Raw genomic sequence first — 16,888 nt, forward strand, 5'->3', positions numbered from 1 at the left:
TCTGCATATCATATAACAGTTACCATAAATTATGGTTAATTATTGGGATTTGAGGTACATATAAATTTATTTATAAAATCATATCTGACTTCGTTTATCTTTTTATTCCACGTTTATTCTGCATTCCATTGATGACATCATCATCCGGGTATTGCTAGGCGGACACCGCCATTGAAAGAGACTTTAGTGCGACGAGGATCGCGCTTCTTGGCGCTTTATAGGCGACATCAAAAGTCTTTAGGGGACGTTACATCCCCTAATTGTTTTACCAGTTCACCCTCTTCAAACCAACCACCAAATTGATTATAATAATATCTTGGATCGATATTTATTTCATTTCTTTGGTTGTCAATATGGCTTTATAAAAATGTCGATTCGTTGTGGTGGAAGTTCAAGTTTCTCTGCTCAGCAGAAAGGGGAAACCCGACCTTCTGGCACCGTGTGCGTGTCACAGGACTTAGTTTATGTTGGAGGAAGAAATAAACATGGAGAAAAAGGGATTTACTCGTCAAACGTCTGTACCGCCGCCCAAGAACGGGCCATCGGCGGAAAGTAAGAAAAATGGTACGAAATCAAAGTTGAAATTGATGACTTGTGCGTTATACCTTATTGACCTTGACATTTCACAGACCATGAAAATCGAAAGTAGAATGCATCATTTTATTGTCTCTTTTTTTTCGAGGAGGGGGTTGCTTTGTTTAGACCAATTGTTTTCTTGTAGGACAATTTGCCCAATTTCACCAAAACATACCACATTTATCAAAAGCTAACATAATGATAATGCTTCAATTACCGGTAGTTCAACATCAGTGAGATAATGATAATTAAAATAATTTCCTGAAAATTACTACCAATAGGAGTTAATGTTTATTAGTATTTGATTATCATGTATATAAATCGAAAGTAGAATGCATCATTTTGTTGTTTCTTTTTTCGAGGAGGCTGTTGTTAAATTGTTTAGTAGACCAATTGTTTTCTTGTAGAACAATTTGCCCAGTATCACCAAAACATACCACATTTATCAAAAGCTAACATAATACTTCAATTAGTTCAACATCAGTGAGATAATTAATATAATTTACTACCAGTACGAGTTAATGTTTATTGGTATTTGATTATCATGTACATGTATAACTGGCATCATTTTCATCTGACAACCAAACTTAGCTATAAGATAGTTTGACATAGATATCAGTCTGCAAGAAGTCTTCGGGAATAACTTTTAAAATATTCAAATACATGTTTATACATGTATCAATAAATTGATAAACACTGATTGTCAAAATGAAATTTAAAATTAAATCTACATGTAAATCAAAAATCGGGATCAAAGTTCAGCTCATATCACATTAATCATTAATACATGTAGCTTCAAAGAGTGTGAAATACTTAATTACTTAATTGGGGATAACCAAGCAGTTTATTAATTTAGTACTCACCTACATGTATGACCTCCATCCGTTTAAAATCAATGAGCATACAATTTGCTTGGTAGGCAACAAGCCTTTTAATTCATTATGTTGATTAGTTGAAACCATATTGGTATTATGAACTCTTTATTTTTGTCACAATAATGAATTGTTGAGTAAATATCACTCCACCCATTCTTTTCTAATACAAACATTTCATACCTGACCTCTGTCTAACCCTTCATTTTTTGCTTGTGCAATACATAGATCAGAATCATAAGTGCTGCACAGATTCTAGTCATATCTTGGAAAACTGGCCTGAATTCTGGAGTAACAGCTTAGTGTATTGATCCACAATTCAAAAGCTGGTTTTATTAAGTCCTGTTGTAAGATACCAGAATCTACTTGTATTCACCACTGACTATTAGTAAAATTATTGTACTTGGGGCTACTGTGTAGTGATTTAAATGTTGATGTTTATTTCAGATAATAGCAATAAATTTCCTCGTAATACAAGAAAAAGAGAATCCCAAGCCAATGGCCGGGGAGGGTCAGATAACAATGGATCAAGAAAACCTGTCCCACAGAAATGGAGATCATCAGGTGATAAACGACCGAGATCTAGAACATTTAATCCCTTTGACCGTCAAAGAGAAGAGGTAAATAAAAAACAATGTTAAAATATATAGGCGGGATTAGTTCAATGTGATGTTAATCTTCTGTTTTCAAAGCGAAATCAGTATCTCTTTGGAAGCAAAATTCTTTTAGCACAACTTAAATTCCAATGTACTTCACCTACTGTTCTGACTGACTGATCAATTAGCTAACCACTTTATTCATTTTGACAATTAATTAAGGGGGGTTTATTGTTATCTTAAATTAAGGACTGTGGGTGTCAAGATCAAGCAATATACTTATTAATTATTGTTTGTTTGGTTAATAAATCAGATCTATATCATGTAGATTATATCAAATTGTTCATAGCTATAATTTACAAAAAATAAATGTAATCGTGTCATGTTTGAACTTGTTGAATAAAGGGAAATAACTCTAAATCTTGCACAATTCCCATGCAACCATTAACTTTTTGAGCAACATGGATGGTTCAGTCAGACTAACAAGTTTTAATTCTCTCTTTCCTCGCTGTACAGTAGTTTAAATGAAATGATGGATTTATAAAAATCCAAATATGCAGATATTTGTAATTCATTCTTCTGCAAATTCAAAGAACAATAACCCTGCATGTAATTCATTATTACTGCTAATGCTGTACTATGTGGGCCACAAGAATGGTATGAATTAGTTAATTTTTAAACAAGATAATGCACAGTACCAGTATTGTTGTTTCTATAAATAAAATACAAGTATTGACTGTATTGATCAAATATATACTATTATTAAAGTAGGATGCTAAATCTCATTTCATGTTTTAGGTAGCAGGATATGGAGATGATTCTGGTAATTATCGTTCAAAGAAAGGAAATTTAAATCATTTACTTAACTTCTCATTTGCTCCAAGAGAAGTTGATACATTTTCTGGTGGAAGTGTGCGAAAAACAAAAACTGGTAACAGAGTCAGATTTGACAAGAAGAGATTTCTTCAAGCCAAGTACGTCACCTAGTTGTTAATTTGTGTAATGAGGAAAAGTGTTTAATTATCATTGATTTGCTTTTACATACAATGTATCTGTCTACTTTTAAAATCAACAGAACCAGTGTGGGGATATCACTGTTGACAGTTTAAACCAAAAACAAAAATAGTAAACAAACCACCTTCCGTTTAATATGTCAAAATGCGTATGTAGTCCTAATACATGTAGATCTTCTCCCATCACTAAGTGACACTAACCAAAATTAAATACATTAACCCACTCTCAATATGGTGGTTGTCATCAATCTGAAACTTTTTTCCTGACTTTTAACTGCATATGTTAGTAAGAAACATTCAGAATCAGATGGTTTGCAAAATTGTTGACAAATAGAAATTTTCAAATCTTGTTTATTTTATTGTAGTTTTCTTGGAATTCTGCAGACACTCTTAAATAAAGATTTTGGCAATTTTTAGATCAAAAGTCCATGAATTTAATTATGTATCTGTTTTCTTGTTGAAAGCGATATATCTTCAGTAAACAGGTTGCTGTCTTGCCCTATTTGAAATTAAACCTATGATATAAAAATCAGTTGGATTTTATTGTAGTAAAGAGTTGACTGAAATAGATAATAATTATTATGTGTAAAAAAAAAATTTGCTCTTAACAATTTTTAGGAGTACTAGGATTATACAGAAACATTTGATATTGATTTTAAAGTTCTTCCTATTTCAATCAAACCTTATAATTTGTATGAATTTAATTTTGTTATTGTAGCTGTCAGTTTATTGTACAAGATACCGGTGATTATACTGTTCATTCTGCTGATCCTGATATACTTGTTGATTGGGATCTTATAGAACTAGTGGTAATTATATTCTTATCTCTTTTTATTGGAAAAGTAACACATACACACAATGTAAGGAGTAAGATGCTGGCTCACTAACCAGGAATTCCCAGATTAGTTCCCATTGTTGTCTGAGCTGGTTTCTACTGGTAAGGAACAGCATCTGGTCGTTCACCCTGGACGAAAAACTGATATCCAATGTACACATTGCCATGCATGTCTAAATTAATGGGGGGGGGTATTTGGATGGCCGAATGGTTAGCACGTGCGTGCTGTATCATAAGACCTGTCATTGAGTCAACTGGCATGGTTTCGAATCCCCGGTTGTACGTGACAAGGAGTAGGGTCGCCTGTCCAACCTCGTGGGTTTTCTCTGGGTCCTCCGGTTTCCTCCCACTGCTAAAGACCCCTACGCGCAAACTAATTATTGAAAATAAAATTAAACCATGTTAGTCCCGAAATGACCTAGTTTGTGTCGAGTGGACGTTAAACACCATTTCTCTCTCTCTCTAAATTAATGGAATTTGATGAAAAGCAGGGAGCAAATACTGCTCTCTAGCCAAAAAGTTTCCTCGACTCACCTGGTTGGTTAAAAAAAAGTAGAAAGTTAAACGCCTTTTCTTTTCCTACACTTGTCTAAATTCTTTTTATTCAACTAGAAAGAATGCCAGTGAAATGGTGGTCAAGCATTTAAAACTAATAATTAAACTCTTCTTTCAGAGATTGTACACCTTTGAGAAACCATTGTGTCCTATTTGTTTGGATTCACCTGTTGCTGGTAAGTTGAAACAGAAATAATCCGTGAGATTTCATCAGTCTGTTATAAAGATCATTTCTTGGATTTCCTAGCTTAAATTATAATCTGAATTAGAGATTGATACAGATATATTCCCAGATTGGTATTTAGCAATTGAACACAATAAAAAACACAACACAATATATATGGGAAACAATCACTGGTTTATACACATAACACAACGTTTCAAAGCACAATGTTTCAACAAGTGTTCTCTTATTGTTATCATCATTTGTGCTTGATAGCGATAAGTGAACACTTGTCGAAACTTAGTACTATATTTGTACAAACCGGTGATTGCTTTCCAGATGAGTTGTGTTTTGTTTTTTAATGATGCAGATGAAGAAACAAGTGTAATATTATGTTTATTGCAGTCGCTTGAATTTTATTTTTCAGCAAAAGTAACTCGTTGTGGCCATATATATTGTTGGTCTTGTATATTACATCTCTTATCATTGGAAGATGGTACATGGGCCGAATGTCCTATCTGTTATAGCCCAGTTGTTGATAAAGATCTTCGAAGGTTAGTTCTTCTAAATATTTTTATAATTACACCTGTTTGAATTCTGAAATCCTGTTTTATTTGAAGTGAGTGGGGGGGGGGGAATGGTTTAATGTGTGTGCTTTACATCATAAAGTCTCATTGAGTCAAGAGGACAGGTTTCAACCCACACTTGTACGTGACAATGAGTAGGATCGCCTGTCCAACCTCCGGTTTCCTACCACTGAATTAAAATTGAATCATACGGTTTCCTACCACTGAATTAAAATTGAACCATATGTTGGTCTTGAAATTATCTAGTTTGTGTCAAGTGGACGTTAAACCCCATTTCTCTCTCTCTCTCTCTTTGCTAGATTTTATAGAATTTTATGACTAATGGTGACCATTTTGAATGTCTCAATGTAAAATTCAATTTAAGAGTTTACGCATCTGTTATATATTCCAATAATGTACACTGTCATGCTATTATTTATTCAGATTTTAAAACAATGGTGGCCTGTTTTAATATATTTTGAAACCAGGATAGGATCAGAATTGTCTGATTGCTTAGCATTTTATATTTAAATTATTTCAATGGCATTTAGTAATTTAACTTGAAATACACAGGGCACAACTTTGTGGAATACAATTACTAAATGCCATTGAAGCAATTTATATTACACTAGTACCGAGATGTGGCAGTAATTGTATTGTGCTCTGTGTATTACTTTATTGTTTTAAATGAGACTATGTATAATATGTTACAGTGCAGAGCCTATTATTGTTAAACCATATAAAGTAGGAGATAAAATAACAATGAAATTAATGAAGAGAGAAGCAGGTTCAACTTATTCTCTACCTGTAGATAGCTGGTTAAATAGACACGGAAAACCTCACAGTATCAATGGTAAGTTTGTAACAGTAATTATAGTTCTGTGAGTTATCACTATTAGGGACGCTGGTTAACTTTTGATAATTAAAACTCTTCAGTCATAGTTAATTGATGACCTTGTGGTGAATTTGTTGGTTTGAATAGCCATTGCCATAAAAGCAGGGTACAATAAAAGGTTGGTTGTAGAGCAAAGAATGGAATTAAATGTGGTTTTAACTTCCTACTTTTCTGCACCAACTTGGCTAATGAAGATGGACATACTCAATACAGTGTGCCCTGAGTGAAATTTTGCCTGGACAGCTGTGTTCCTTACTGCTCTTCATTAAATTCCAACTTTCAGCATGCCAACGAGTACACAGGTGGACCCCAGCTTTTCATACCCTTCAAAAAACTAGACAGTTTTTCCTGCAGCACTGATGTGAGAAAATAGGATGGATAATCCAATAAAACTTATTGGCCAACACCAGACTCAAACCTGTGACCTGGTTAATCATCCACCACCATATTGACTAAGCCACAGTAGCTTCTATACTAGCAAATTGGTATCGATCACCACATCATTATATTAAAAATATGATGCATCAGCATGGTATTGAAACCATACTATTAGTTGAATTGTATTTGATTAATTGTCTATTACAGACGATGAAAGTATAACTCGTTATATGAAGATATTGACGGCATCACCAAGTGATATTTTATCTCGCGTTATTTGTAGAGAAAAGACAAGTTTAGAAACACAATTACTAGTAACTGAGGTAAGATGGAGATTTAACATACAATATATTTGTTTCAGTAGACACAACACTGTAAAAATAAGGATTTCAATTCTATCCTTGAAATAATTTCTACGACTATTTATCAAACTTAACTACTTAGAAATTCTCATTTAAGAGATTTCTTTGAATTGATCAAAGTACTGTTTAAGCTTGAATCTTGTTGATTACTATTTCTGAGCTTACAAGGTTATGAATGCTTTTAATTTATTTAATGATACAATTCTATACCAGTTGATATTCTTACTTATGATTGATTTTATTTTTAAGGTATCCGAGATTTGCTTCATAGAGACTGCTCAAGCCCAGTTAAAGGTAATAAGATACTACTTGTTAGTTATTTGAACTCCCGATGGTCATAGCTAGTTTACACAAGTTAAATACATGTATACTAATTATGTAGCCTGGAAAAAAATAAATTAGAAGATGATTTGTATTTTTATGAACCGAAATTAGTGAAGTATTTCTTACTGTTTATGATGGACACTTTGACTACCACCATCTGCTAATTGCTTTGGTTGTGCTTTACTATTCTGCCACATGTACTAAGCATATGCCACATTCACCAAATCTGCAGAAGAAATGAAATGAAAGGGGAAACACTGCCCCAAACTCTTCTTGGCCAACACTGATGAAATCAAAGACATCCTGGTTCGTGAGCCAGCACCATCAGGACATCCTGGTTAGTGTGCTAGTGCCTTAGCCATAGAGGCACTATGACAAAAAAAGTTATATGTAAAGTGCAACTGAATGCAGTAAGAGACATTTGTTTTGTTGATTTTTTTTAAGGAAAGAGAGAGTATTTTACAAGTTAAAGCTGATGTAGAGAAGAATTTCAATAAAGTCTATAGTAAAAATAGTGAAGGCAATGCTGTAAGTTTATTATAAATATATTAGCATACAGTACCGGACTTAAAACCCTGGTCTTGGTTAACAACAAAATAACTAGAACAGCATGCTAAAATGTTGATCCCTCTATTATTAATGTCTGAAACATTTGAACAGTTCTGATTAATTTATCCTTTCTTAAAGATTGTCATTTGTGGGATTTTGTTTATTCCTTGAAAAATACACTATCAGGAAAGTTGAATCTCTAAAGGAATATCAGGCCAAATATGTGGTTCAATTCCGTTCAGTATTTACAGACAATATAAACAATCCAGCACCACATAGAAGTGTTGGGGGTAACAATCTTCAATAGGCATTTTTTTATAAACCGATCAAATCCAAATTGAGACAATATCTATGCATAGTGAGTATTTTTAGGCATAATATTTAGATAATGCCCAAATGCTAAAAATGTCGATCTGCAACTTTTATGATATGACTATATAGTCCTGATCAGTAAATACAAAACCCCATTTCTTGAAAATAGTGCGACATTGTTTGGTAGAAAATAAACATTTTAGACTGTATATATATATTTTGTTTTCCTTTCAGAATATTTCCACTTCCTTCATAAGTGATGACAATATATCATCACGAACAAAAACTGTTTCTATTGGTTCAACTACATCTTTACAATCAGATGAATATCCAGTTATATCTGCCGGTAGATTTAAAACATTTTCTGAAAGCTCTTTATCAGATACAGATCATCTTACCACTGATATCAACCATGACAGTTCAGATTGTGACCCCTCAACCATGCCAAAAAGTCAATCAGTTCCACTGGCAATGGCTGAGGGAGTATGTTCCTTGGTACTACCAGAAGAATCTGTTACTGAGCCAGAAATGTCAACAGATGAATCGAAGAAAATGTTTCAAAAACCTAAAAACAAGCAGGTTTATTCTTCTAAAAATGGCTACTTCTGTTTCCAAGGTAACTAAATATATTTGGTTTTGCATCTTTTTCCAGAATGAACTAATTGTATTTTTAAGCTGAGGTAATCATAAAAGTTTGATTTGTGGGGCAAAAGCCAGTCAGGTATTCGTTGAATTTGTCAAAAAGAATCCTTTGTTTCCTTTCTTGTATAAGCCCCCCTCCCCCTCCTGCAGAGGGCAATATAAAAGTTATATCATTGCTTTTACTCGCACATTGTGGCGTCACTGTCTAAATATATTAAACACTAGTGGTTGACCCGGTGAAGGCCATGGGTATAGCCATGAACTGGTAGTAGCATAACTTCAGAAGTGGTAGTCCATCACCACCAAGCCTATGTTACCCAGCGGACAGAGATACCCCTATACACCAAATTTGCGCCTGGGGGCAGCTTTAGTATAGCCATCAACCCTGAACAGACAAACGATAGTCACAAATATTAGTATAGATAAATATGACATTGTTTCTAAATCCTGTTTAACAATAAAATTATATTTTACAGCTAAAGATGGGCAACAGATTTACATCCACAATATAAATTCTCGCTGTTTAACTCATGAATATGGAAGTTTGGAGTTATCTCCTAAAGAAATAACGGGAAACATCATTGATATCAGATCATTGAGTATGACTGAAGAACTACGAGCCAGGACCAAGTATTTAAATCATCTGCCATTAGCCTCTGAATTTTTATTGGTTGAGTTGGCTCTGAGGCCACCAATATTGTCTAGACAAACACTGGATCTTTTTCAAGGTAATTTAAAGAGTTACGATTGCGGTTATGCCTTTGATTAAAAAAAAAAACGAAACATTTTGACTCTTTCACCCGAAATATCTGTCATTTGCATTTTTCAGGAAATATAAAATTTTAATAAGAGATTAAAATACTGATTAAAGGGCCGCTTATCAGCAGATTTCAGTAACAGCCCTATGTGGCTTTGCATTGTGTTGACTATATCCTATATCTACAATTGATACTTAATGGCGACAAATTGTCAATTCAGCATATCTTTGTATTAGTGATCGGAATTTAACAAGTTTTGTACTTTAATGGTGGCCATGTTTGTATTTCTAGGTGAAATTGACCAGAAGAGAAGGTTCCGACAAAGGAAGGCTAATACTGAGAGACAGCGCGAGAAAAAGATAGTTCTTGAAGAAAACAAAAAATTAGGAATATGTAAGTTGATCAATTTCTTCATAATGTTAAAATCCTAAAATAATTGCCTGTTTGACATTTTGTCTAATATCAGAAATCGTCCCTAAAAACATATTTTCAACTCAAAACTTATAATTCTTTTCAAAACTGAAAGACTTGAACGGTACTTGGTGCAGCTCATTCTCATTAAAATTGGATGTCAATATTGTTCTGTTATAATTTTTTTGCACTACATTGACATCTGACATATTTTATATGATGTTGGGGGCCGAAAAATTAAGGTCCTGGGTAAACATTACCGTGCAAGCAAATGAACCCTTGGCAGTTGGAATTCCAACAAGAGTAGGCAGAACACAGCTACTCGGGCAAAATTTCTGTCATAGCAGACTGTGTGGTGTATGTCAATCTTCATTAGCCCAGTTGGAGCAGAAAAGTAGGATGTTAAACTCCATTACATTTCATTTCATTTCTCATTGATCGAACATGCTTTTGATTGAAAGATGGTAAGATGAAAATAAAGTTTAAGAATCCGAAAAAAAAAACAAAAAAAAAAACAGAATGAAATTATCTAATTTCATTTGGACATAGAGTGAGTAAAGCTTGTATTGTAGATTAAGCTTTATACGGACATTTCAACTTTGGGTTATGTTTATCATTACAATTATTTGTGACGTTTTATTTTACAGTTCCTGGATTAAATATATCATTAGAAAGTGAATATCAATTTCCTTCTTATATGAATCAGCCAGAACAAGTTAGTAGAGGACAACCATCATCTCCACCTGGTAATAATGATGTACAAACATCTCCTGTAGACATATCAGGTACTTATTTTACTCAATATTCAGGTGATTTTTAAAATAAAGTAAAACAAACTTAAATGAATAATAGTATTTCTGTCCCTCTGTTTAATATTGTGAATTGGTTGTTATAGAATACAGTAAACTTCGTTTCAGTCGGTTCTAAGTGGACTGACCAATTTTATCCGAGTTAAGCAAAGATCTGAGTTAGCCGATAACCAAAATTCAATCTTAACTCGATTAGAAATTAACTGTAAGAGTCGGATATAAATTGATTCAAAGGCACATTTCAAGCTTTTGTTCATATGTGCGAGTAGATAACTTCAGTTTTGGTGCAAGTAGATAACTTTGTTTTGGTGCGAGTAGATAACTTCCGTTTTGTCGCCATCTTTGAAAAATGTCCTAAATTTTCCTGGAAAGTGTCTCATACAGCAGACAGCAAGTTTCGAATTTTACAGGAAAATTCTGTTATTTCATCGCGTCAAATAGGCTGATTTGAGTCAAAATGATAGAGGAAAGTATTTTGGGGCTCTGTGCATGGAATACCTAACCGCGTTTTAGACCATCGGGACGAAACTGACAGTGAAATTCTGAACATACTGCCGATCTGACTTAGGCGAAGGAAAAAAGCCGGAATTAGATCAAATGGACCGAACATTTTGATCCGAGTTGAGCAAAGATCCGACATAGGAAATCCGACTTGTGCGCAGAAATTTAATTAGAAAAATGTGCAGGATCAAATTGTCCAAACGATTTTATCCGAGTTGAGCAAAGATCCGACTTATACGAATGCCACTTATGCGAGGTTTACTGTATGTTATATATAATAGGTCTGTCTCTATATGTTATATATAATAGGTCTATATGTTTTATATAATAGATTTATCTCTATATGAAGATAACTCCCCACCCATGTCCTCACCTGAAGATAATAACAGTTCTTCTGTATCTTTTGCTCAGGTAAGTTTTGTAGATCTTTAGATTTTTCAATTTACTTCTAATTAAAATAAAATTGACAACAATTCGGCTATATTTTATTTAAAATTCTGGTTGTGTTCTGTCTGGAAAATAGGAGCCACTGTGACTCAGTGAATATGATGTTGGTCCTGTATTTGATCCCTGTGTTGGCTGAGAAAGTTCATTGGGATTTTCCGGCGTAGTTCCCCCTTGTCAGATGTGTAGGACGGGTCACCTGGTAAGGAACAAGTTATAGTTGTTCGGATGGGACAAAAAACCAAGGTCCAGCTGTAGTGCTGCTATCCGGTCAAAAATTCCATTATAAGTGCCCTTCTTCATTAGCCCAGTTGGTGTAGAAAAGTAGGTTGTTAAACTCCATTTTTTTTTTTTTTTTTCTAATCTTTAATATAAACAAATTCTAAATAATAAAAGATTACAGTATTTAATTAGTTATGGCTTTTCTTTTTCTAGATGCTTAGACAAGGACCTGCCAAAGCTCAACAACCTATCTGGCCAAAACCTGTAAACAAAGTTGAATCATTTCCTGCACTAGGTGCTTCACGTGGTGCAGCTGCAGCTGGCGGTGGAGATAGTGATGGTAGTGATATGGAAGATTATGTACCAGTACCAGAATATGGTCGATCATTTGGTAATGCTATACAAGCTGCTCTAGATAATGCTGCTGCTGCTAAAACAGGTTAATATTTCTGTTATTATTGAAAAACTTTAATATTCCCAGTTATTTCACACAAAGTCAATGGTAAATGTGATGAAATCACTAAAATCTGGATAAATCTCATGTTTTGTAATATAATACATTTGATATACCTGTTACAACAAATTGATACTCATACATTTTATTAATTCCACATTTTTTCTCTAATTTCAGCTACTAAAACACCAAAACAAAAAGGCGGAGGTAGTGGTGGAAAAAATAAAAAGAAAAGTAAAAAGACAAAGGTCCTCTTCTCTACATCCATGACACGTGGTACGATAGATTAGTATGTGGAAATTATGTGAAAGCTAATAAACCTGCTTCATAACGTGTGGAAACAGTAAAATAATAAATGGATATAATGTGAACAATAACAAAAACTGTTTCATTACGCGTAGTATAATAAGATTAATAAATGGTAAACATGTGAACACTTAACAACAACTGTTTAATAATGCATGCAGTAGAATAATCAATTGAAACATATGAAACCTAACAAAGACTGGTTCATGTGGCTAAAGTATAGATTTTTATTTGGACAAATTGTTTTACTCGAGTTGAGAGTAATTCAGTTATATTGGGAATGTGAAATGTTTGTTTTACTAGTAGAACATGTTGGTAACACTGAATTACATTGACCTCTTTGATGCTTGATATATTTTGTATGCATTTGAAGTTATTTGATTCGAAAAATATTGATTTCATTCAAATTTGGAGAAAAAAAAATACCTTTGATGCTTGATATTTTTTTATGTTTTTGAAGTTATTTGATTCTAAAAATATTGATTTCATTCTAAATTGGATAAAATAAATACCCAGTTATAATGTTTTGTGCAGAATAGAATTGCTGTGAAATTTGATGTTGATTTGCCAACTCTTCAAAACATTTATATCGACATATTCTTTAATAAGAAAATCAGAATATTAACAATTTAGTTAAAATTTGTTTTATGGGCATACTTGGACACATTTAATGCATTTTGATGATTGTAATGATCTTTTATTGCTGAGTGTGGGCAGCTTTATTATAGCCAATATATGAGACAATGAATGATTAGTATTTTTTGTAAATGATTTTTCTACATGATTTAATTGTTTGATATTGTACATGAATCTTTTTATTTACAAACAGCAAAAATGTTGCATTTTTTTTTTTAATAATTTAATCAGAATTATTACTGGTTAAAGGGCATTCATTTATATTAGTAAATTTGGTTAATTTTGGTATGAAACAAGACATAAAGTTGAATACGGCATACATCAACTCTTTTTAATACAACGTTTGGGAAATGAAAAGGCATTAATGGAATATTGGATTTCTCATTACAATGGGGTTCTTTAATGAAATTTCCTCATTTTCAACCTGTAAAGCTTGATCTTCATTTTGTTTGATCAGAAGTCCAAGGAAATCCTATTCCATATAGATATCCATAGTTCCATTACAATCCATATGTTAAGGTACTTATTTGTAATTACTGTGCCCCAAATAGAGTTATCTTTCTTTTAATAGTTGTACTTTAACTCAAAAATTCACATGTGACACATAAAACTACTCAAAGGGAAGTAAATAATGTCAAGTGTATTATTAAATAATATATTAAGATGGTTGCCGTGACAAACATGTGACACACATAAAGTACTCAAAAGGAAGTATATATTGTCAAGTGTATTGAATAATAATTTATGATGTTTGCGTGAAAATATCGTCATATATATCCATGTTTTTCCACATTGCTCTAATTTAATTAATGCTGTTTATTGTAAGTTAGATGTAAAATAAGTTGTAAGTAAATTTATTACTATTGCATATTAGACAATATAAGATATTCCGTATACTTTTGTTGTGTACAGATACATAGATATATATTTTGATTTGCATTTTAATGGACTATTGTACATTAGTTCTGATTAAATTAATGAAACATCCCTTGTACACATATTTCTCATCACATTTTGTTTATTGTAAAGATTAGTTAAGAAAAATCATTGGTTACATTTTAATTAACATGGAAATGGACTAATTTGTATATTAGTACTGATTTAACTAAATGAAACATTTTCATCACATTTTGTTTAATTAAAAATGCATTATGTAAGATTTAGATAAAGAGCTGGCCATTCTTGTTAAAATAGTTTTGAAAAGTTTAATGAATAAATTGAAAATTTCATTCAAATTACTTTATTCTGAGTGGAGTTCTGACTGTTTGTTAAGATGTTCTATTATTCTAGCAATGGTACAATCAAGGCCAAGTCTTGGTAATCCATTTTATGGTTAAACTTTTAAAGCTCTCTGATGTTTTAATCCATTTAAATATCAACCATCTGATTATCTAGCGAGTTGATAATAGGCTTGTCATGTGAATAAAAAATAGTTTATATAACATTTGAAGCCGAAAAATAGGCCTTCAATAGGCAGATTTAACTCTTACATAATGCATCTTTAATTAAGATTATTGGTAAAATATTGTAAGTTTATGATTTATTATGTAGATAATTAGTATTTTAATTTATGTATTATAATACTGTTGACTTTGTTAATTATTGCTTTCAACAATATTTATTGAATAGAAACAGATTTGGTTCAGCACATAAAATTGTTTTTTTCAACTAAGCTTTATTTTATAATTGTATATTTAGTAATGCTAGAAGAAATTTCAATGTAAGCAGAATCATTCTTTGCCTGCACAACACTGGTGGTTATTTTATTTCGGAACTAAGATATGAACACCTATCTAAAGTTTTGAACTGTAATCAATTATATTGATTGTCATGGTTTGTTATCTCTTTAATTATTTCAGTTAAATGTTCTTGTTTATAAATGAGCCATCCTTCTGCTAGCCTTATAAAGCTACTAAATAACTGATTTATATTTTCTATCTGATATCCAATAAAACATGTTCAGCTTTAAACAGGTTTTTATTTTATTCTGATATTCTGTATTTGATAAAAAGGTTGTTCAGTATCTAAACATTTGATTAATAATAGGGAGAGGGGTTTACTATAGGCTATGCCTATTCCCCAATCCCTATTCAGATACAAATCTGAATAAAAAATATTGCTTATAGAAAAATAGGTTGTTCAGGAAGATATTTGATAAGGCCAAAAAAATAGTGCTGATCAGGTAACCATAAAACAGGTATTTTTTGGAAGGGACATGGGTGTTTTGTGTCCTTTTGGTCTTCGAAGGAATTATTAGTGAGCAGAAATTCGCCCGTGTATCTGTTATCACTCGTCACATCAGTCAGTTATATAGAGAGATGACTCGTGTTTTTCGTTGGCGTTCGTCACTTCCAATTCAGGAAAACTGTATTACTCAGCTATCGTAGCAATGATCTCTGTGTTAAAATTAAATTTGGAATGTGTTTAACCAGCTCTATCACATATGTGATAATGACTGGCACCAATATTGTCCTTTAAGTTCAAACAATGCAATATATGTAGATATGCTACTGCAATTTGAATGGTTTATTCTCTTAATGGATTTTACTGGGGTCAGGTATAAATGGGCCGACAGCTTGTGTTATATCTTTTCCTGCGTAACTTATGATTTGTTGTTTACCATGGTATGAAACAATGTTGAACTTACTCCAGAACTTCAAGGAGTGTTCAGTTGACCTGAGCCAGTCTTGGTTTCTCATCTGGCTTGGATAAGAATAAATTATACCAACCACAGTGACTAAAACAAGACCCTAAAGACTACCACACGTTTGGTCAGGTGATTCTACTTCTTGTCACAAGTACATTATCCAAAGTGCATGCAATTAAACCACCTTGACCCCCACCCTGCCATAGAGAACACAGTATTGGTAGTACATGTTGATTCAGTATAAAATAACTAAACTTAGAACCAGGATGAAATAAAGATCTCAAATTAACTAGATTGACCCTTCCAATTTAGGTAATGGTTCGCCAGTGGTCTGCTGGTCAAAAAACAAGGAAATTGTCACACCTGTACCAGTGGGTTTATGATGAATTGATTTTAATATCACTGGTGGTACAGTCAGATGAAGACAGCTGTTCACTTTGGGGTGTTCCCACTTAGCCGGCAGGCTTTGATGTCAAATTTTGCCGTTAATCCTAGAACAATGGTGTTATAAACTCATATCTTTTTTTAAGACTAAAACTGTATTGATTTTAACAAATTTAACTTTTATTAAATAACATCAAATAGCTTACACATATAAAAATATATTGATTTTAACAAATTTAATATTTATTAAATAAAATTAAATGATTTACACATATAAAAATGCATTACAATTTACACATTCTTGGTGTTTACAGTAGCTGGACAAGTTTTTGTTGAACATTTCCAATGGACGGCATTTGGTCTGCTTAACTTTATACTGAACTTGTAACCATTGTGTATTAAATATCGGCCACCTCGATTATTGGAGATAAAGCGAATATTAACCTGAACGTTTGCCATTTTAAAATAAATATAATTTCGACACAGATCGACCATCTATTTATATCAATATAGTGAATTGAATTCATGTTTGAAATCATAACGCCGGCATGAACTGTGTTCAAAATGTCATTAATTAGTTGGTTAATAAATTTTATTAAGAGGGATTAAGAGCTCATTAACGCTGAACACTAGTGAACAGTTCTTGAGTGACTACTTTTAAACAGACTATAGTTTTAA

At 32.6% G+C, this 16,888-nt stretch overlaps 1 protein-coding gene across 1 annotated transcript; it reads left to right on the forward strand.

Moving 5' to 3' along the window:
- The first annotated feature begins 135 nt into the window (after window positions 1-135).
- On the forward strand, window positions 136-15,149 carry LOC126823590 (RING finger protein 10). Its single transcript, XM_050552510.2, has 17 exons — window positions 136-564; window positions 1,896-2,068; window positions 2,843-3,018; window positions 3,776-3,866; window positions 4,566-4,623; window positions 5,038-5,164; window positions 5,890-6,029; window positions 6,657-6,772; window positions 7,061-7,105; window positions 7,580-7,663; window positions 8,231-8,612; window positions 9,115-9,366; window positions 9,688-9,789; window positions 10,455-10,592; window positions 11,449-11,528; window positions 11,997-12,222; window positions 12,415-15,149. The coding sequence occupies exons 1-17, from the start codon at window positions 465-467 to the stop codon at window positions 12,525-12,527; spliced, it is 2,403 nt and encodes an 800-aa protein (XP_050408467.2). The 5' UTR covers window positions 136-464; the 3' UTR covers window positions 12,528-15,149.
- The last annotated feature ends 1,739 nt before the right edge of the window (window positions 15,150-16,888 follow it).

Source organism: Patella vulgata, chromosome 6, assembly GCF_932274485.2.
Source record: "Patella vulgata chromosome 6, xgPatVulg1.2, whole genome shotgun sequence".
Lineage (NCBI taxonomy): Eukaryota > Metazoa > Mollusca > Gastropoda > Patellidae > Patella > Patella vulgata.

Coding starts and splice junctions, on each gene's coding strand:
- LOC126823590 (XM_050552510.2), top strand. CDS start 465: ATGTTGGAGGAAGAAATAAACATGGAGAAAAAGGGATTTACTCGTCAA. Junction 2,069..2,842: donor TTGACCGTCAAAGAGAAGAG/GTAAATAAAAAA, acceptor TTCATGTTTTAG/GTAGCAGGATATGGAGATGA. Junction 9,367..9,687: donor AACACTGGATCTTTTTCAAG/GTAATTTAAAGA, acceptor TTGTATTTCTAG/GTGAAATTGACCAGAAGAGA.